The sequence below is a fragment of the Sapajus apella genome, unplaced genomic scaffold (genome assembly GCF_009761245.1).
Source record: "Sapajus apella isolate SASKATOON/1434 unplaced genomic scaffold, GSC_monkey_1.0 scaffold137, whole genome shotgun sequence".
Taxonomy (NCBI): domain Eukaryota; kingdom Metazoa; phylum Chordata; class Mammalia; order Primates; family Cebidae; genus Sapajus; species Sapajus apella.
Genome location: NW_022437077.1, coordinates 2,764,997 through 2,786,310, shown reverse-complemented (window position 1 = coordinate 2,786,310; position 21,314 = coordinate 2,764,997). Strand labels below are relative to the sequence as shown.

The following is a 21,314-nucleotide window of genomic DNA, read 5'->3' as shown; positions in this document are numbered from 1 at the left end:
TGAGGCAGGGGAATCACTTGAGCCAAGGAGGTTGAGGCTGCAGTGAGCTATGATCGTGCCACTGCACTCCAGCCTGGGCGACAGAATGAGACCCTGTCTCGGAAAAAAAAAAAAATAATTAGAGCTTGTCTCCTCCAATGCCTTTTTTCTCTCACTGCACAAATATTTATTGAGCACCTACTGTGTACCAGGCTCTGTTCTGGTGGCTGGGACTATAGCAGTGAACTAGAGGGATGGAGTTTTGGCCTTCTGAAGCTTTCCTTCTCAGAAAGAGACAGAGAGTAAAGGAAGTAACAAATAATTCTACAATAAGTCCCTTGAAGAAAAACCGCGGTGGGGAAGGGCCAGGGTTGGCGGTATGCTGTGTTAGACAGGGTGGCCGGAGAGGGTGTCTGAAAGGCGACATTTGCACAGAGGCAGGAGTGAAATGAAGATGCAGCAGTGCTGTGTGGGAAAGGGAACCCCAGGCGGTGACAACAGCAGCCCAGCAATGTGCGGATGTATCCAGGCGGGAGGTGGGTTTTCCGGGACAGAGTGGGTGGGAGGAAGCCAGTAAAAGGGGCAATCAGAGAGGAGAGGAAGGACCTTGAGGACTTGCGAGGTTGGAAGGCACTAGTTTTGAGCAGCAGGGGACGTGACTTGGATGTGTTTGAACGGATCTCTCTGTCTCTGGGAGGAACACAGACTGCAGGCGCAAGGCAGAAGCAGAACCCAGGAGGAGGTGGATCTAATCCGAGAGACAGTAGCCGGAGCAGGGAGGGAGCAGCGGGTCTGTTTGTCATGATCACTGACAGCACTGGGGTGTGAGGGGAAGCCGAGGAAGGCGCCCAGGCTTGAGGGACTGGAAAAACCTACCTGCCGGTCCCTGAGATGAGACAGAGTGCAGGGAGCTGGCTGGGAGAGAAATGCCTACAGGTAGGGAAACTGAGGCCCAGAGAGAGGCTGCGATTGCCACGGGCACCCAGAGTGGCAGGTTCCAGACAGGAAGCCAGACCTCATGCAGCTTCATGCTCCCTCCTTTCCAAATCAGCCAAGCCTCATTCCACAGTGAAGCCTCTTGGACTCCAAGGTCTATCCCATCCACTGTCGGGACGGTAGAGGGATCATCTTCTATCTCAGGCCAGGACTGACCCAGATGGGAGCGGGCAGTGGAGCCTGGGGCCCCAGTGGACCGTGCCCGGAACAGAGCAGTGGTGGGAGGGACGGAGGCGCCTGGCCTTGCTGATGCTGGGAAGGTTAGTGTGGAGTACAGGCAGCTTCTGCGGATGGAAAAAATCATCATGGCAATTGGAGCCCCCAGATCCCTTTGTTCAGGAATCCCCAGGCCGGCTCCATGTCACCCAGAGCAATTTGTTTTGCTTGCTTTAATCACTTTCATTTGGAAAGAAAGGGACCCTTTTGTAGACCAGAGCTTGAACATCTTTAATCTGGTCGGATCCCCTCCTCAATGCTCAAGACCCGTTTTAAGCCCATAGTTGAGTCATCACTGGCTTGCATGCCCATCATGATGGGTGGATCACTCCTGTAGCCTCTCCATTGTGTGGGGGGGCAGTTCAGATATGCAGAAAGTTCTTCCACCAGCTGAGTTAGAGCCCGTCTCCCCTCATTCCACATGCTGATGTGGATCTGTCTTATGGACACCCCCGCCTCCTGCTCCCACTCCTCATCAGTCACAGACACCCCCACACCCTCACTCCACCCCTGCTCTCCCTGCTCACCTCTCTCTGCCTCCTCACAGCCGTTCAAAATGAGCGGGACCGGATCAGCACTCGGAGGTCAAGCTATGAGGACAGCAGCCTGCCCTCCATCAACGCGCTCCTGCAGGCAGAGGTCCTGTCCCGACAGGTACCAGGGTGACCCTGCCGCCCACCCAGGGATGCCCCACACTACAGAGGAGCTTACCTCCTCCACCTCCATTCTCCCCAGCCAGGCCCTGGAGCGGCTGATGGGAGGGCCCTCAGATATTACAGAAGGGACACTGAATCCAGTGTCACATGGCCCAGTTAGCAGCAAAGGCAGAACTTGAACCTGGCGCCCTGGGGTCCTTTCTAGTTCATTGTGCCACCTGCCTCCCACAGGCCAAGCAGAGTCTTCACATTCACTGGGGGCCTGCAATCAGCTCAGCCCCGAGAGAACAGACCAGTGGGTCAGTGCACAGAGGTGGCAAAATGGGGCCCCGTCCATCCCTTGCTGTGTGACCTTGGGCAAGTCACAGCACCTCTCTGAGCCATGGTTGCCTCGTTGTCAGATTACGATGACCATTTTTTGCCCTGCTTCTCCTCTAAGGCTGAGAGACTCCTTGGAGCTCTAAAGCTGATAGAGGAGGAGGCAGGGGGCAGGTAGCAAGTGAAGACCCAGAGGCAGCCCCTCTCCCTCATCCCTGCCTCCTCCCTCCCACTGTTTTTCCCCCGAGCTTCCTTCAGAGCTGGAAGGCACCCACTGTCCAGCTTCCTCCCAACACCTGACTCCAGGGAGGGGGCTCTGTTCCGAGGGCAGAGAGTGCAGGAGGGCCCAAACATCTCCAGCATTTTTTTCCCTGTATCTCTCGAAGATCACCTCCCCCGTCTCCGGGATCAATGGCGACATTCGAGCTAAGAAGATCGCCAGCATCGCAGATGTGTGTGAGTCCATGAAGGAGCAGCTGCTGGTTCTCGTCGAGTGGGCCAAGTACATCCCAGCTTTCTGCGAGCTCCCCCTAGACGACCAGGTGAGGGTGGGCGTGGATGGTGGGCAGTAGTGGGCACCGGGCAGCCAGGATGCGGCTGGCTCACCTGGAATACAGCTCCGGACTGGCTTCATTTTATTTAACAAAATTCGTAGTGCACATATGTGTCTGAAACTGTTGAAATCACCTTACAAATATTAACTCAGCTCCTCCAACAACTCTATGAGGTAGATACGAAGGGACTATTATTACAGCCATCTCATAGGTGAGGAAATTGGGGCACAGAGAGGTTAAGTAACCTGCTCAAGGTCACTAGCTACTGTCCAGCACAGCTGGGATTAGAACCCCGGCAGGGAAGCTCCAAAGTCCAAGCTCCCAAAGCATTGCACCATGCAGCGCTCCCAGGGGGATGTTGACAGGGACCCTGGGACAGGGATCAGGAGATTTTAGTTTAAGCTCTGGCTCTAAGACTGGTTGTCTGGGTAATCCTGGACAGATTACTTCTCTCTCAGCCTCAGTGTTCTCTTATCTGTCAAGTGGAAATGATAATGGCCACTTCAGAGTGTGGTTGGGAGGACTGAGGACATTACTGCCTGAAAAGTGCAAAATTCAGGTAATGGATCGAGCTGTACCTTGGCTGGACCACAGCCACTCTCCCTAAACATAGTTTCTTCCTTGTTTCCCAACAAAGCAGTTGAACTCCGCGTCATAGTTCCCACCGTACGTTTTTTTGGAATACTAAAACATCCCTGGGGGAAGAAAGGGTTGGAGGAAGGTGGTGTGTGTCTGAGGACAGGTGAATTTCAGAGATGCCACCTATGAAGCTCCTGCCCAGAGCACGCCTTGTTTCCTGTTGGAAAGAGGAGCTGGGCTGGGCCACCTCCCCAGCTTCGGAGAAAGCCTCTGGTGCATTCGCTTACCTGTTTTGCACCTTTGCATAAGACACTGACAATGCGTATCGGCCTGTGAAAGCTTCTGAGAAGCCTCGTCCAGACAGTTGTTTGGCTTCACAGACACCAGGGCTTCCCAAACTCCCAAGGCCCCAAGATTCTCCTGGAACACCTATTAAACCTGCACACTGGGACACTGTGAAAACGCTGGTTTGGCTGGTCCCCAGCCTCATGCAGAGGCTGGACCCAAGGCCCTCTTCGATGACTCCTCCCTCCGTTAGCAGAATTGATGGGGCAAGGATCTTGGACAATCTGCCCCTACCCTCTCCCCTGCTCCTTGTGCTCTGGCCCCAGTCCCCTCTGCTGGAGTCTCCACATTAATGTTTAATCCCTCCTGTTCCTTCCCAGGGGCTTAGCAGGGCAACAAGATACCCCCAACCTGAGCAATTGTTAACCTCAATTTCCCACCCAAACCTCCCTGGCTGGGGCTCAGAGCATTCTCAGAGAGCAATGATGGGTGGCCAATAGCACAGGACAATCATTAACACACCACCCTGACCTCCCGGCCCACCCCCAGAACAGCTGCCATGTCAGGGGATTGAACCTGGGACCAGAAGGGCTCTCAGCTCCCCATTCCTGGTGTATGAGGAGCCCAGCTTGGCCAATGCCAGTGGGGCACCCCAGGGAAAGTCAGGGGCATTGTCCTCCAAAGGGCCCCCCAATTCTGTCAACATTGCCCCAGGAACTAGATTCCCAGTTTGTGTGCTTCTTGGGGCTGGATACAATTGGAGAAAGAGATCAGGGCTTAGAGAGATAAAGCAATTTGCCTGATGTCACAGAGCAAGTTAGCCCCAGAGCTGGGACTCAAATCCAGGTCTTCGGCCTCACGGTGTGAAGGCCACTGGGTGACTGACGAAAGCCTTGCACAGTGCCTGGCACGGTAGGCGCTCGGCCGTCAGCATCCTTGGCCTCCCTCCACGCCAGTCATGGAAAGTGGGTTTCACCTCCCAGGCAATTTCCTCTTTTTCTGTTCTCCTCACAAGGTTCTATCCATGGAAGATAGAAGGGGTGAGGACAAGCGGCTGCCCAGGAGCAGCTAGAGCGAGAGAGGAAGTCAGTTTGTTTGCTCATTCATTCATTCACTTCCCCTTTCCTTCCTTCCTTCATTCAAATATTTATTGGAGGCTTATTTTGTGCCAAGTACCTTCAGGCAAATCTCTTTTTCCCTCTGACAATTTCACCTCCTTAGAGGTCTTCTCTGACCTCCTCATCTGACGTAGCCATTCTCACCCCATTGCTGCCATCATCCTTTCTACTCCCCTCCCTCCCTTCTTCCCTTGCTCCCACCTTTCCTCCTTCTTTCCTTCCTCCCTCTCCTTCCTTCTTTCCTTCGTGTTGTGATCATCCTCTGTCCTGTGCACTTACTTGTTCTAAACTATCTGTTCTACACCCTCCCCTATAAAATGTGAGTTCCGTGAGACTAGAGACCTTGTCTCTCATTTTTAAACATGGTGCCTCCATTGTCTTAAAAACTGTCTGGGATTTAGTAGGCATTTAGGATTTGATAACTGAAAGAATGAACAATCAAATGAATGAACAAAAAAAGGCATTTTAACCTTCTGGTTTGGCTTGCTATAGAACTTTCAGACTCCCTAACCCAGCCCTGAAGATAAGATCCTTGAGGCTACCAGCCTGGCGCGGCTTTGTGCCAGGCCATCCTTTGGTCCTTGGGCAAGCACTAAAGCAGATGGTTCTCAGTGGCTGGCTCTGTCCTTCCGCAAGCTTGCTGGGCCCCTACCTATGACTCCAGTCTTTGAAGTCTTGCCTTGTACATCAAGCTGATTCTCTGCCAGGGACCAGTGTTCATACCTTTGCCTTGAGAAGGACCAACCCCGAGACCCAGCATCCACATCCATGTTCTTGTAATGCCCTCTCAGCATCCTGGAGTCCTGCAATGTCCAGTGGGAAGATCCCTGGAGGGATCTGCCAGACCAGTGATTTCCCCAACAGGATTACGTTTCTGAGTCAACTGAGGCGCTTACTAAACACAGATCCCTGGACCCACTCTAAACATACAGAATAGGAGTCAGAATCTCAGGGCCTAAGAATCTGTATTTTCAGGCCAGGCGCAGTGGCTCACACCTGTAATCCCAGCACTTTAGGAGGCCGAGTTGGGTGGATCACCTGAGGTCAGGAGTTTGAGATCAGCCTGGCCAATATAGTGAAGTCCTGTCTCTACTAAAAATAAAAATAAAATGGTAAGGCATGGTGGCGCACACCTGTAGTCTCAGCTACTTGGGAGGCTTAGGCACAAGAATCACTTGAATCTGGGAGGCGGAGGTTGCAGTAAGCCAAGATCATGCCACTGAACTCTAGCCTGGGCAACAGAGTGAGACTCTGTCTCAAAAAAAAAAAAAAAAAATAGAATCTGTATTTTTACAAAGCACTCTTAATAATTCCCCATAGCTGGCCCATGGGTGGCAATTTGGGACCCACAGTTTTGGAACTTTTTGGGACCATAGACCCTTTTGAGAATCTCAAAAAAGAGAAAAAAGCACACAGAATGTTGCTTGCCCTTTCATCAGGCACACAGAAGGTGGCCAGCATGAAGCAGCTTCTTGCCCAAGGACACGGCAGTTCAGGGGCAGAGTCAGCATGAGGTCTCTCTGCTCTGAGCACACGTTATTTCCCCTTCCAGGTTTCTGCAGAATCCCTTCCAGGTTTCTAGTTTTATGGGCAGTCACTTTATGATGCCCATTTCACAGTTCAGGCAGGTAGAGGCATAGGGGAGCATTAAGCTGACTTGCCCAATGTCATTGAGTTAGCTACGAGCAGCCTTCCCAAGGGTGCAGATGCCAGACACGGTTCCTTTTCTCTTTCAGGTGGCCCTGCTCAGAGCCCATGCTGGCGAGCACCTGCTGCTTGGAGCCACCAAGCGATCCATGGTGTTCAAGGACGTGCTGCTCCTAGGTGAGGAGGCTGCCTGCCCTGGCCGGGGCTCCGTGGAGGACGTGCCTAGCATGGCACTCACCCAGCAAGGAGATTCACATGGTGGCATGCAGGGGCAAGGGAGACTGGTCAGGAGTGGCCCTGTCCTCAGGCTTGCAAATGGAGGATTCCAGGACTCGGTTCTCAACTGGATATGCCACTGAGATGCAAGGAAACATGGACGCAAGGCATCAAATTCCCAGCATTAAAGTCGGAGCACAATCAGGGTTGTCCCTGGAATTATCTGTGCATCTTTTTTTTTTTAAGACAGAGTCTTGCCCTGTCACTCAGGCTGGAGTGCAATGGTGTGATCTCGGCTCACTTCAGCCTCCGCCTGCCGGGTTCAAGCAATTCTCCTGCCTCTGGAGTAGCTGGGACTACAGGCACATACCATCACACCCAGCAAATTTTTGTATTTTTAGTAGAAACAGGGTTTCACCATGTTAGCCAGGCTGGTCTCAAACTCCTGGCCTCAAATGATCCGCCTGCCTCAGTCTCCCAAAGTGCTGGGATTACAGGCATGAGCCACCGCACCCAGCCTACCTATGCGTTCTGATGTTCTTTCTGGAGCAGGAGCAAGAGGTGGTCAGGAACGTCACAAAGCCCCAGCCCATGTCACCTGTGCCTTCATGGCATATTTATTATTTGAGATGCTTGTACGGCACACACTGTGTGCCAGAGACTGTGCTCACTGCTCTGCAAAGACTACCTATTTTAAAACAACAATGCTATGCGGGAAGCTCAATTATTCATCCTCATCTTAGAGATGAGAAAACTGACGCACAGAAAGGCTGAGTAACTTATCCAAATATACCCAGCTATCAGAGGCAGAGCCATTTAAGCAGGGCAGTACACTTCCAGAATCTGGTCCCTTCACCTTGATGCTTTGGTGCCCACCAGGTGGCCTTCGAACATCATCAATCTTATGAATCATGTTGGTAAATGGAGCTTGGGTCATGTGAAAGGGGTCTTAGAAAGCCAAGCTCCAAGCTCAGCTGGATGACTCGAGGCAGCTCACCTTCTGAATCTGCGCCTCAGTTTCCTTACCTATGAAATGGGAGTGATCATTCCTGCAGGGCCTCCTCCCACAGGCACCAGCTATCTTCCCAACTTAAAAACCAAAACTAGAGGAGAGGGCTCAACCCAAGGTGACTTCCCATCCTCTCTCCTTCTCAACCCATCCAGGCAATGACTATATCGTCCCTCGGCACTGCCCAGAGCTGGCGGAGATGAGCCGGGTGTCCATGCGCATTCTTGACGAGCTGGTGCTGCCCTTCCAGGAGCTGCAGATCGATGACAATGAGTATGCCTACCTCAAAGCCATCATCTTCTTTGACCCAGGTACACTGCACACCTCCTAAGCCATCCCTGACTCTCTCTCCAGAACCCTCTGTCAGACTTCTTCTATTGGGTTATGTACACTGAGTTCACAACCTCATCTCCTGTTAACGACAGCCAGGAGAGGCCATTTTCATTTAACACATCAAGCAAGTCAAGGTTCACAGGGAGGATATGGCCAGGCGTGGTGGCTCATGCCTATAATCCAGCACTTTGGGAAGCCGAGATGGATGGATCACCTGAGGTCAGGGGCTCAAGACCAGCCTGGCCTTCATCGGTTGAAGATAAAGCATTCCCACCCTCCCCTGTGGCTCTCGGCTCTCCTGTCCCCACTCTGTTGACTGACTTTTGCATCTGCATTTACACAGAATGCCTTTGTCATCAGCCTTTGCGCAAAACCTGCTTTTGTTTCCTACTGTCAAAGGTGCCTGAACCCTGGAGGTTTGCTTGCCTTCCCTGCTTACATGTTAGAGGGGACCTACTGTGTGCCAGGCACTGTCCTCCACACCGCAGATAGATTACCTCTAGTAATAATAGTGATGAAAAGGCCGGATGTGGTGGCTCACACCTGTAATCCCAGCACTTTGGGAGACAGAAATAGGCGGGTCACCTGCGGCCAGGAGTTCAAGACCAGTCTGGTAAATGTGGTGAAACACTGTCTCTACTAAAAATACAAAAATGAGCCAGGTGTGGTAGTGGGTGCCTATAATCCCAGCTACTCCAGAGGCTGAGGCAGGAGAATCGCTTGAACCCAGGAGGTGAAGGTTGCAGTGAGCCAAGATTGCACCACTGCACTCCAGCCTGGGCCACAAGAGCAAAACTCTGTGTCCAAAAAAAAAAATATGTATATATATATATAGTGATAAAGAGGAAGATGAGCAGCATGTATTGAACGCTCACTAAAAAGCTGTTTTTAAACACTTTTTGTGGATTATCTTGCTTACCAACATGACACCTGTGAAGTAGGAATTATTATCTCCACTTTACAGATAAGGAAACTGAGGCATGGTTAACTTGCCCAAGGTCACATAACCAGAAAATGGCGGAGCTTGAACTTCCAACCACCTATCGATCCCAATTTCTCTCTCTCTCAAGCCCACATTCTTACCCACCACATGCTATCCCACACTTCCCAGAAGGTGAGATTTCTAGTTCCGGGTCCCTCCAGAGCCTGGCCCAGCCTGTATCCTCTATAGTGCTCAGCAGGAGGCTGGACTGGCAGAATCGCTCGGCAAAATGGGCAGGATCACTGACGCTGAGTCAGAGGCAGCTGCCTCCAGCCATTTGAAGAGGCGGGGACCTAGTTCAAGGCCTGGCATGCAGGAGATGCTCAATAAATGTTTGTAGGCTGAATGAAATAATGAACAAACATGATTCAGTGGAGAGAGCCCACTAAAAATGTGGGTGAATGTTCATTCTGTCACTTCCTTTGTCCATGAAATGGGAAATAAATGCGTTACCTCCATGAAGGTTGAGATTAAATATTGGATGACCTCTTAAGTTCCCTTCTAGGCTAAGGATCTATTTAGTCACTGATTTTTTTTCATTCATTCTTCCACCCATCTAAATATATATATATATATATATATATAAAATATATATTAATAAATAAATATATTAATTTATTTATAAAATTAATAAATATATTAATAAATATATATAGTAAATATAATATGTATTAATAAATAAATATATTGATTTATTTATAAAATTAATAAATATATTAATATATATTAAATATAATATATATTTATCTAAATATATATTAAATATAATATATATTTATCTAAATATATATTTATCTGTATAAATATATATTACATTTATGTAAAAAAATATATATATATATATACACAGGCACACACATATTGTCTGTCACCCAAGCTGGAGTGCAGTGGCACCATTTCAGCTCACTGCAACCTCCACCTTCCAGTTTCAAGCAATTCTCCCACCTCAGCCTCCGTAGTAGCTGGGATTACAGGCTAATTTTTGTATTATTAGTAGAGATGGGGTTTCACCATGTTGGCCAGGCTGGTCTCAAATTCCTGGCCTCAAGTAATCCTCCTGCCTTGGCCTCCCAAAGTGCTGGGATTGCAGGCATGAGCCACTGCGTCTGGCCCTATTCAATAAATATTGACTATGCATGGTATTAGGTGGTGGGTTTAAAATGGCAAAGGCGTGGTGGCTCACACCCGTAATCCTAGCACTTTGGGAGGCTGAGGCGGGCAGATTATTTGAGGTCATGAGTCCGAGACCAGCATGGCTAACACGGTGAAACTCCATCTCTACTAAAATACAAAAATTAGCTGGGCGTGGTGGCGTGTGCCTGTAATCCCAGCTGCTCAGGAGGCTAAGGCAGGAGAACCACTTGAGCCCAAGTGGGGGTTGCAGTGAGCTGAGATCGCATCACTGTACTCAAGCCTGGGCGACAGAGGGACACTCAGTCTAAAATAAAATAAAATAAAATAAAATAAAATAAAACATAAAATGGCAAATAAGCCATATGCCTGCCCACGCAGAGCTCACAGTTGGACGGCACAACAATTACATCCTGTGTGGTCAGCAGTGATGGAGGAGCCACAGAGATTTGGAAACAGGAGGAACACAGGATACAGGCATAGGAGGGTAGAATGGAGACTTCCTGGAGGAGGTGAAACCTAACCTGAGTCCCTAAGATGATAGGAAACAGGCACCAGGGAAGGGGAGCCTGTTCTAGCATGGTAGAAGCAGCAGGTGCTTGAGGTCGGAATAAGAGGACCTCAACTGTGGCCAAAAACCCCACGTTCCCATCGTGGCTCTGCAAACAACCACTGGCTGTGTGACACAGGACAAGCCCTTTCCTTGCACTGTGACTCGGTTTCCCCATGTGTAAGATGAGGAGGTTGCTAGGTGCTTGCTGGGTACATTCCTCAAGTCTCGCCCTCCGTCTCCCATTTCCCACTCTTCTGGCTTAGTCCCTTAGGAAATGTGGCAGGAATCTTTTTCTGCCTGTGTCTAGGAAATCACAGTTCATGCTGGCATGCCCGGTTGTTGAGGTCCCTGAATCCTTGTGCCCACCCTGCTGAAGACTCCTTGTGTGACACAAGTCAGGGGACATCTGGGTCTTGACTCCCTGCTGCCCTCCCTTGCCTTTGTAGATGCCAAGGGGCTGAGTGATCCAGGGAAGATCAAGCGGCTGCGTTCCCAGGTGCAGGTGAGCTTGGAGGACTACATCAATGACCGCCAGTACGACTCGCGCGGCCGCTTTGGAGAGCTGCTACTGCTGCTGCCCACCCTACAGAGCATCACCTGGCAGATGATCGAGCAGATCCAGTTCATCAAGCTCTTCGGCATGGCCAAGATTGACAACCTGCTGCAGGAGATGCTGTTGGGAGGTCTGTGCCAGGCCCAGGAAGTGGGGGGTTGCAGCGGGGACTCTCCACAAGACAGGCCTCATACAGACCTGAGCTCACCCCTCAGCTCCTTGGCTTCCCCACTGTGTGGCTTTGGGAGAGTTGCTTAACCTGTCTGTGCCTCAGTTTTCTCGCCAGAAAAATGGCAACAAGGACGATGGTCTCTTTGTTCAGGCGCCAAGAGCCTTGCACGTGCCAGTCACTGTTCCAAGTGCTGGCAATTCAGCAAAGAGCAAGATCTTTGCCCTCCAGGAGAGTGTGTGTGTGTGTTTGTGTGTGTGTGTGTGTGTGTGAGTATGTGTGGATGTGGTGTTTCTGTGTATGTGCACATATGGCCATGCATATGTGTATAAAGGCTCACATTTTACAATTTTGAAATAAACAGGTAATATGATGGAGTTTAACTGAAAAGCGGTCCTCTTTAGATAGGGGAGGCCAAAGGAGACCTCTCTGAAGTGGTGACTCTTGTGCTAAGACCTAATGGCTGAAAGGAAATGGGAGCCTTAAAAGCCAAGAGAGGAATATTTCAAGAAGAAGGAACTACTTCAAGGCCCCTAGAGTGGAGAGAGCTGTGTGTTTGAGAAAGAAGGGCAAGACTGTGAGATAGAAAAGAAGTATGAGGTGAAGATGGAGATTGGGCGGAAACCAAATCATAAACATACAGCTTCATTTGGATTTTATTCTCATTGCAACTATTGTAAGGAGAGTGAAAAACAGACTAATTATTTTCTTTGTTTATTTATTTTTGAGACAAAGTCTTCCTCTATCATCCAGGCCGACATGCAGTGACGCCATCTCAGCTCACTGCAACCTCCACCTCCCAGGTTCAAGCAATTCTCCTGCCTCAGCCTCCCAAGTAGCTGGGATTACAGGAGCCCACCGCCACACCTGGCTCATTTTTTTATATTTTCAGCAGAGACAGAGTTTCCCCATATTGGCCAAGATGGTCTCTAACTCCTGACCTCAAGTGATCATCATGCTGGAATTAGAGGTGTGAGCCACCACGCCTGGTCCAGACTAATGTTCTAAGCAAACCACTTTGACTGTTGGGTAGAGAGTGAATTGCAGAGATTCCTGAGTGTCACTGTCTCCAATCACGTGATGGATGATGGAGGCTTAAACCATGGAAATGGAGCAGTGATGATAACCTGATCGTGTCTTTGGAGGAAGACCCCACCCACAGGATTTGCTGATTGATCAGATGTAGGAAGTAAGAGGAAGAGAAAGAGTCAAGGACAAAGTCTACATTTTTGCTTTGAGTAGCAGGAATGATGGTGGAGTAATTTATTGAGATGAGGAGAACAGAATAAACAAATTGAGGCTGGGTCTGGGGTGATAGTGAGGGGTGACCCCAGAGATCCATTGTGGACTTTCTTTTCTTTTTTTTCTTTTCTTTTTTTTTTTTTTTGAGACGGAATTTAGTTTCACTCTTGTTACCCAGGCTGAGTGCAATGGCACGACCCCGGCTCACTGCAAACTCCGCCTCCTGGGTTCAAGCAATTCTCCTGCCTTAGCCTCCCGAGTAGCTGGGACTATAGGCATGTGCCACTATGCCCAGCTAATTTTTGTATTTTTATTAGAGACGGAGTTTCACCATGTTGACCAAATGGTCTCGATCTCTTGACCTCGCGATCCACCCACCTCAGTCTCCCAAAGTGCTGGGATTACAGGCGTGAGCCACCGTGCCTGGCCTTTTCTTTTCTTTTTGAGACAAGATCTTGCTCTGTCACCCAGGCTGGAGTGCAGTGGCTCAATCATAGCTCGCTGCAGCTTCAACCTTCCAGACTCAAAAGAGCCTTCCACCCCAGCCTTTCGAATAGCTGGGACTGCAGGTGTGTGCCACCATACCCAGCTAATTTTTCATTTTTATTTTATGTAGAGATGGGGTCTCACTCTGTTGCCCAGGCTGGTCTTGAACACCTGGCCTTAAGCAGTCCTTCCGACTTGGCCTCTCAAAGTGCTGGGATTACCGGCATGTGCGCCCCCGTGCCCAGCCTCATTGTGGACTTTCATCAAGCATGAGATGACTGTTACAGCTCCAAGTTATCGAGGAGGCAGTTGAATGTATGAGTCTGTTGCTCAAGCACAAGATGAAAGGCAGCTCTGTGGAGTCAGAGGGAAGATGGAGCCATGGAGGGAAGGGAAGAAGGCTGGCCAGAGGGGTAGGAGAAAACCAGGGCAATTCCTGAACCCAAGAGAAGAGCGTGTTTGAAGGAGGACAGAGTGTTAAATGGTGTTAAACTCTACAGAGAGACAGAAGGAGGGAAGAAAGGAGAGGTGAAGGGAGGAGGGGAAGAGAAAGGAAAGAGCCCATTGGATTGGCAGCTGGAGGCTCTTGGCAATTGTGTTGAAAGCAGTGTCAGAGGGCTAGGAGAGTGGAAACCAGATTGGAAAGTGCTTCAAAGAGAGTGAGTGGGAAAGTGGAGATAGAGTAGATAACCCTTAGAAATGGTTTGAATACCAAGGCGAGTATGAAGGAGTTAGGATGGCTGCAAGGGAGTGATTAGAATGATAGATCATGGAGTCTTGGCTGCACTCAAAGAAAAGTTAAGATAGAGGCCAGGCGAGGTGGCTTACATCTGTAATCCTAGCACTTTGGGAAGATTAGGCAGGTGGGTCACTTGAGGCTAGGAGTTCAAGACCAGCCTAGCCAGCATAGCGAAACGCCATCTCTACTAAAAATACAAAAAAAATTAACCAGGCATGGTGGCATATGCCTGGAACCCCAGCTACTCAGGAGGCGGAGGTAGGAGAATCACTTGAGCCTGGGAAGAGGTTGCAGTGAGACAAGATCGCGCCACTGCACTCCAGCCTGGGCGACAGAGCGAGACTCCATCTCAACAAAAACAACAAAAAGGATGGGGTGATAGTGAAAAGTGGGTGCCAGTGGATTGACAGCCTCAGTAGGGCTGAAGAATTTTTGCAGTGATGGTACTAAGTTAAGGGAGCTATAAGGACAGAAGGTGAAGTCAAAGTGGGGATCTTGAATTTGAGGTTTTGGAGGCGTTTCATTGACTGCAGATGACGAGGCAAGGGCGAGGTTTCTCAACATGCGTCCGATTGATACTTGGAACTGGACAATCCTTTGTTGCATGGGGCTATCCTGTGCACTGTTCAGCTGCATTTCTGTCCTGTACCCATAAGATGCCAGCAGCACTTCTCCAGTGGTGACAACCAAATATGTCTTCAGATATTGTCAAATGTCTCCTGATGGGCCCAAATTATCCCCAGTTGGGAACCATTGTCATGTGATAGCTCATTTCATTCTCATTTTGACCCTGTGAACATGGGGTTAGTATGAATCAGGTGTCATTGGGATCAAGATCAGGAGCCTGTGCTCTGTTGCCAGATAAACTTGAGTAAGATCTCTCCGGGCTCAGTTGTCTTATCTGTAGAATGGGCTAATAATAGTAACCATCCTGCAGGACTGCTGTGAGGATTAAATTATGTAAAACATGAAAAGTGCTATACAACAGTACCTGGCACATGATAATTGTTAATTATCAATAATCATTAGTTATCACTGAAATAGATGTACTGTAGAGATCTCTTGCAAGCATTGAAATTCCATCATTGTCATATTACTCACCACAGGCTATTATTAAACCACACCCCATCTGTTATTTTTACTCCCTGACACAAGTTTGAAGTAGTCACTGTGTTCCAATCTGCTAGGCCCTCAAAGAAAGAAGAAAAATACATCTGAAATGGTGATGCTAATAGGCAGAAGAAGTGATCGTTGCTAAAAGTTGTGTTACAGATAAATTACTATGAGAAATCCAAGGAAGGAGAATGAGGAGAAGAGGCTTCTAAAGGGGGGACGTATGTGAGCTGAGATTTGGGCTTATGGACATGGAGTGGGGGTCGGGGGGAAAAACATCTCTGATGGAATCACCAGTGTGAGCAGAAGCATAGAGACAGGAAGACACAGGGGACGCATAGATGCTGTAAGTAGGTCAGCTTGGCTGCAGCAGAGAGGTGGGGTATGAGGCTGAAAGGTGAGGCAGGACCAAATGGTTGAAGGACTTGCATGCCAAGGAGCTGTGCGAGCCATTGTCTACATCTATTATGCTGCTGTGTGACCAATACCCTACTCATTAGAACATTTAAGTGATCTCAGAGCTTCCTTATATGCACCTTGTTTCTTTCAAGTCACTTTTGTTCTTTTGGTTTGTTGGAGTTCTCTTAACACCCTCATGAAGGCTATGGATGGGAATGTACACCCTGTTTACTAACCCAGGAATAGGTACCCAACAGGCACTGCCGATGTTGGATGGGCAGGTTGATTGGCCACACCTGAGGAAGATGACGTCCCAAGGCCTGGGGTCTGCATCCCAGACGCTCCATCCTGATTGACCTTCTTTACCCGCAGGGTCCTCCAGCGATGCACCCCATGCCCACCACCCCCTGCACCCTCACCTGATGCAGGAACACATGGGAACCAACGTCATTGTTGCCAACACGATGCCCACTCACCTCAGCAACGGACAGATTTGTGAGTGGCCCCGGCCCAGGGGGCAGGCAGGTGGGCAACTGGGGCTCTACTCTGCAAAAGGTGAGGGTGGGGCTTAAGAGAGGAGGCAGGCCGGGCGCGGTGGCTCAAGCCTGTAATCCCAGCACTTTGGGAGGCCGAGGCGGGTGGATCACGAGGTCAAGAGATCGAGACCATCCTGGTCAACACGGTGAAACCCCGTCTCTACTAAAAATACAAAACATTTGCTGGGCATGGTGGCACGTACCTGTAATCCCAGCTACTCAGGAAGCTGAGGTAGGAGAATTGCCTGAACCCAGGAGGCGGAGGTTGCGGTGAGCCAAGATTGCGCCATTGCACTCCAGCCTGGGTAAGAAGAGCGAAACTCCGTTCCCCCCCCACGAAAAAAAAAAAAAAAAAAGAGAGGAGGCAGGAGAAGGCAGAGTCTAGAAGGTAGAACCAGGATGCAACCGTTTTCCAGGCTCCAGGGTAGGGAACAAAGGGCAAGTTTGTCCGTTGGTTGGAGCTGTTTATTCAGTAAGGTGATTGACAGCCTTTGCTGGGATGAGGTAATCCACTGGATGAGGTAGTCCATTGGGTGAGGATGTTCTGGAGTGAGAATTCCATTAGTTGACATTGTCCATTAGGTAAAAGTGTTCACTGCAATAAAGCTGCTCATCCATTGGGTCAGGACGTCTGCTGGGCTAGGCCATCCTCTGAACCCTCCAAAGTGCAAACTTGTCACTGGGCAAAACTCTTCAAAGAATAAGATTATCAATGGGATGAGGTGGTCCACTGAGATGAGATGGCATTTTTCTGATGTTCTTAGGGACCGTTGCCCATTGAACAAAGTTGGTCAATTGGGTCAAAGTTATTCTCACACCTACCGTGAGAGTGAGGCCAGTGAGTTTCCATTACTCATCTCCTAACTCTCCAAGAAATGATATTTTTTGAGCCAGTTGGCCCTGGGTCTCATCAACTGCGGCTCCTTCTCCCAGGAAGGAATATCCCTGTCACCCATCCCACTGCCCTTGGGGACAGCCAGTCCTGGGCTTGGTTTGGGAGAAGCAGTCCAAGTCTGCATATCAAATAAATGATGGAGGAGATGGGTGGTAGGAACGTCCAGACCTCATACAACTTAGGCTTTATCATCTGGGACTCATAGAAGGTCTGAGCCATAAAAGGCCTTAGGGATTATCTGGTTTAATTAATTCTCTCATTTTATAGAGTAAGAAATTAAGTTGGGGCGGGGGTAGGGGCAGGGGCAGGGGAGGAGGAGGGGGAGGGGGCAGAACTTTCCCAGGGCTCTTCGTTGACTCCCCCAAAGGCCGGAATTTTGAGTAGCCCCTGTCTGTCTGTTTGTCCTTCCAGCCACCCCTGAGACCCCACAGCCTTCACCACCAGGTGGCTCAGGGTCTGAGCCTTATAAGCTCCTCCCAGGGGCTGTCGCCACGATCGTCAAGCCCCTCTCCGCTATCCCCCAGCCAACCATCACCAAGCAGGAAGTTATCTAGCAAGCCGCTGGGGCTTGGGGGCTCTGCTGGCTCCCCCCAGCCCCCTCCAAGAGCGCCTGGTGATCACGTGGTCACGGCAAAGGAAGACGTGACGCCAGGACCAGTCCCAGAGCAGGAATGGGAAGCATGAAGGGCCTGAGAGCACAGCCTAAGGGCCACATTCCACTGCCACCCTTGACGCCCTGCTCTGGATAACGAGATTTTGACTTGGGGAGACCCCACTGGAAAGTCCTCTACTGCCTTGGACAGCTTTTCTCATGTTGAAGCCACTGCCTTCACCTTCATCCATGTCCAACCCCTGACTTCACCCCAAAGGACAGCTGCCTGGAGATGACTTGAGGCCTTACTTAAACCCAGCTCCCTTCTCCCCTAGCCTGGTGCTCCTCTACTAGCCCCAGCCATGGTGTCCAGACAGAGCCCCGTGAGGCTAGGTCCAATCGCAGCACTTGGGGCATCTCGCTCCTCCTCCTTCTGCTGCCCCCACCTCAAACGCCCCCCTCTCTCTGCTCTCACTTCCTCCGCCATCCTGTCTTCTCCAACACCACCTCTCCAGAGGCTGAGGAAGACTTGGAAACGATTCCCCCAGTCATTCTGGTAACACGTTGGAAGCACTGACTGGGGCCAGGCAGAGCATAGAAGGCTGTGGCGAGGGAAGATGCCTTCCTCCAACCCCCAGGCACCCTCCTTCTTCAGGGTCCTGGGTGGGTATTCGGGGTGAGGATCTCTGCAGGCTTTTCACCTGAGAAAACATGCCCAGATTGGCAACTGCAACAGGAATCTGGAGGGAGGCTGGAGTGGGGAGGAAAAGCATCAGAAAGAAGGAAACCATGTACTAGGCCTTTGAGAAAGGGGAGAATTCTGGCCGGTAGAGCAGGAGAGATGGGACATTCCAAAGAACAGCCTGAGCCAAGACCTCGAGGTAGGAAGGATCTAGCAAGGCTGGAGGAAGAATGATGTGGGAGAGAGACAATGGAGAGAGAGAGGGCCTGCTGGAGAGCGCAGGGTCTGGATACCAGGCTGAGGTCCTGATCAGCTGCAAGGGGTATGCAGGGAGCTGGGCTTCTGGGAAATGAACACAGCAGTTCTGCAGAGGATGGGAGACGGGGAGCTGGGTAGGGTGGCTGATATAATGCGGGTGGGAGTAATGAGGCTTGGGGCTGGCAAGGACAGATGGGTAAACCTTCACATCAGAGTGACATCCGGGAGCAATGATCTCCCAAGGCCGGTCTCAAGTTCTGCCTTACTCCCAGGCACTATTGTAAGGCATATGACGTGCACCGTCTCATTTAATCCTCCCTTCCTCCCCATTAACCTAGAGATTGTCTTTTTGTTTTTTATTCTCCCCTCCCCCAGCACTCACCCACCCCACCACCCCCTAGCGATTGTTACGGAAGATGGAATTGTGTTCTACACATGCTCTGAGCCAAAAGAGGTGAAGTGATTTTTTTCTGAAACTCACACAACTAGGAAGTGGCTGAGTCAGGACTTGAACCCAGGTCTCCCTGGATCAGAACAGGAGCTCTTAACTACAGTGGCTCAATAGCTTCTCCAAAGGCTACCTTCGTTCTCACCGTAATCAAGTTGAGGAGCTTCTTGTTCCCTTCGCCAGCCTCAGAAGCCACCACTCGTTCTTCTGGGAGCCCTGCCCACTCCCAGGACTAAGACTGGCCTGAGGCTGCACCAAAATTCACTTAGGGTGGAGCATCCTGTTTGCCGATAAATATTAAGAAGAATTCATGACTCTTGACAGCTTTTCTCTCTTCACTCCCCAAGTCTAGGGGAGGGGCGGCAGGGGTCTGTTTCCTGGGAGCCAGGGTCATCTGGCCTCTTGGTGTGGGGGTGGGACAGTGTGCCCATGGCGGGGCAGGGGAGGACTAAGCAGGCCTGGGTTTGAGGCCTGCTCTGGGGACCGTCACTCCAGGCGCATTCTGGAAACATTAGACCCCCCGATGGAGCGACCAGCATGTCATCCATGTGAAATCTTGGTGGCTTTGGGGACATTCTGGAAAATGCCACTGACCAGTGTGAGCAAAAGGAATGCGTCCTGGGGCTAGAGGTGTGATTAGGTAGGAGGGGAACTGTTAGGCTGACTTCTGCCCCTCCGATCAACACTGACCCCTCTGAGTGGGTAGAGCCAGTGCCCCGTCCCCAGAAATCCCACCATTAGTGATTGTTCTTTATGTGTAAGAGGCATGAAGAAGTATTGGGGAGATGGGTCAGAGAGGAGTCGCCACACCCCCAGGGCAGTCCCAGCCAAGCCCCCAGTCCCAGGAGAGACTGCACGCCTCTCAGAGCTCCCAAGACTTCCTCCACCACCTCACTAAGTGCCCCCGAAATCCCCGCCAGACAGCTCAGCCTGGTCTGCAGCAAGGCAGGGAAGCTGGAACCACTTCTGGGTGTTGTGGTCATTCCGCTCTGTTCCTCCTCCCTTCCCTCCAGTGTTGCTCAGGCCTCTGTCACGGGAGCAAAGCTGAGATAAGAATGTCCCATGGAGTGCAGTGGGCACAGTGGCCCTTCATGGGAGCAATCTTTTGGAGCAGGGGGTCAGTTCTCTGCTGGGAATCTACCCCTTTCTGGATGAGAAACCCATTCCACTTTCATAAATTTATTGTAATGTGAGAAACACAAAGTTTACTTTTTTGACTCTAAACTGACACGACATTAGAAAAATCTCTCTCTTTTTTTTTTCTACCTGAATTGTGGTCCTAAAACGTAAAATCTGATGGACTAACAGAGGGTTGCTGGGGGGATAAGCATGGGCACAACACTTCCCGCACCAAGACACCCCAATCTTCAGGCAGGTCTCAGGAGCCTCTAAAATCCACATGGCTCTCCTGAAAGTGGCCAGAGGAGAGGAGAGGGTCAGAAAGGAACACTCTTCTGTCTCTTGTCATGACCAAGACAATTACTTTTTGCCAAATTTTTCTGCGATCTGCCCTGATTAAGATGAATTGTGACATTTGCATCAAGCAATTATCAAAGCGGGCTGGGTCTCATCAGACCGACCCACATCTTTCTGTGGGTGTGAATGTCATCAGGTCCTGTGCTGACCCCTGAGCCCCCATCACTGCCGCCTGATGGGGCAAAGAAACAAAAAAACATTTCTTACTCTTGTGTGTTTTAACAAAAGTTTATAAAACAAAATAAATGGCGCATATGTTTTCTAAGTCCTTGGATGAGTATCTTTTCTTTCTTCCAGGTGTCAGAAATAAGACTGAGTCTTCTGGTTCTACTTGGAGGTTAAAAAAAATGTTTTAAAGGAAGAATGAGAATGGTTTTGTAGTTCTTTGTGATGTGCAGAATGTTTTTGTATCCATTATAATTTTTTCAGTCTTCACATCAAGAGGTAAGCAGTTAGACGTGATTATTCCCTCTTCCCAGATGAGGAGACTGAGGCTTGTGGAAGTGATTTATCTTGAGAGGCAGAGGTAAACATCTAGCCCTGGTCTCCTGACTCCAAGCACATAGTGTATGAAGGAACGAAAGTTGATTCCCCCTCCTGAAGAGGGGAGTGGTGAGGGAGAGTACAATGGAAAGATCTGGAAGCATGGCGAGAGGGTCCAAGGGTCTGTCATCCTCCACCAAGGTCCAAGACAGAGCCATTTTCTGGGCCACCTCAATCTGCCAGGATTGGGAGATGAGCAGCCTTGGCGGCATTTCATAAAAGCAAATGATTTTGCTGTTGTTATTGTTGTTTTATTTTTCGAAGGACAAGGCTGTGCATAGCGGCTCACATCTGTAACCCCAGCACTTTGGGAGGCTGAGCCAGGAGGATCACTTGAGCTCAGGAGTTTGAGACCAGCCAGAGCAACATAGGGAGACCCCATCTCTACAGAAAATTTTAAAATTAGCCATGTGTGGTGGTGTGCACCTATAGTGCCAGCTACTCTGAAGGCTGAGGAGAAAGGATTGCTTCCCCCCATGAGTTCGAGGCTGCAGTGAGCTATGAACACACAACTGCACTACAGCCTGGGTGAAAGAGCAAGACCCTGTCTCAAAACAGAAATAATAAGTAAAAAAAATAAAAGCAAGGGATGCACTTGAGAATCTCCAGCC

The 21,314-nt window shown here is 50.0% G+C and overlaps 1 protein-coding gene across 4 annotated transcripts in view; it reads left to right on the top strand.

Annotated features, from left to right (window-relative positions):
- The window catches only part of HNF4A (hepatocyte nuclear factor 4 alpha), a 31,786-nt gene extending 11,357 nt beyond the window's left edge, over window positions 1-20,429 (top strand). Inside the window, exons 4-10 of one of the 4 annotated variants that reach the window (XM_032263651.1) lie at window positions 1,739-1,845; window positions 2,552-2,707; window positions 6,438-6,525; window positions 7,729-7,884; window positions 11,019-11,255; window positions 15,646-15,828; window positions 17,116-20,429. In XM_032263651.1, the coding sequence (XP_032119542.1) occupies window positions 1,739-1,845; window positions 2,552-2,707; window positions 6,438-6,525; window positions 7,729-7,884; window positions 11,019-11,255; window positions 15,646-15,828; window positions 17,116-17,258 (1,070 nt within the window). In that variant the 3' untranslated portion in view covers window positions 17,259-20,429. Of the gene's footprint in view, window positions 1-1,738; window positions 1,846-2,551; window positions 2,708-6,437; window positions 6,526-7,728; window positions 7,885-11,018; window positions 11,256-15,645; window positions 15,854-16,173; window positions 16,987-17,115 lie in introns of those variants that run through there. The other 3 variants (XM_032263652.1, XM_032263653.1, XM_032263654.1) reach the window with 3 other exon arrangements.
- The last annotated feature ends 885 nt before the right edge of the window (window positions 20,430-21,314 follow it).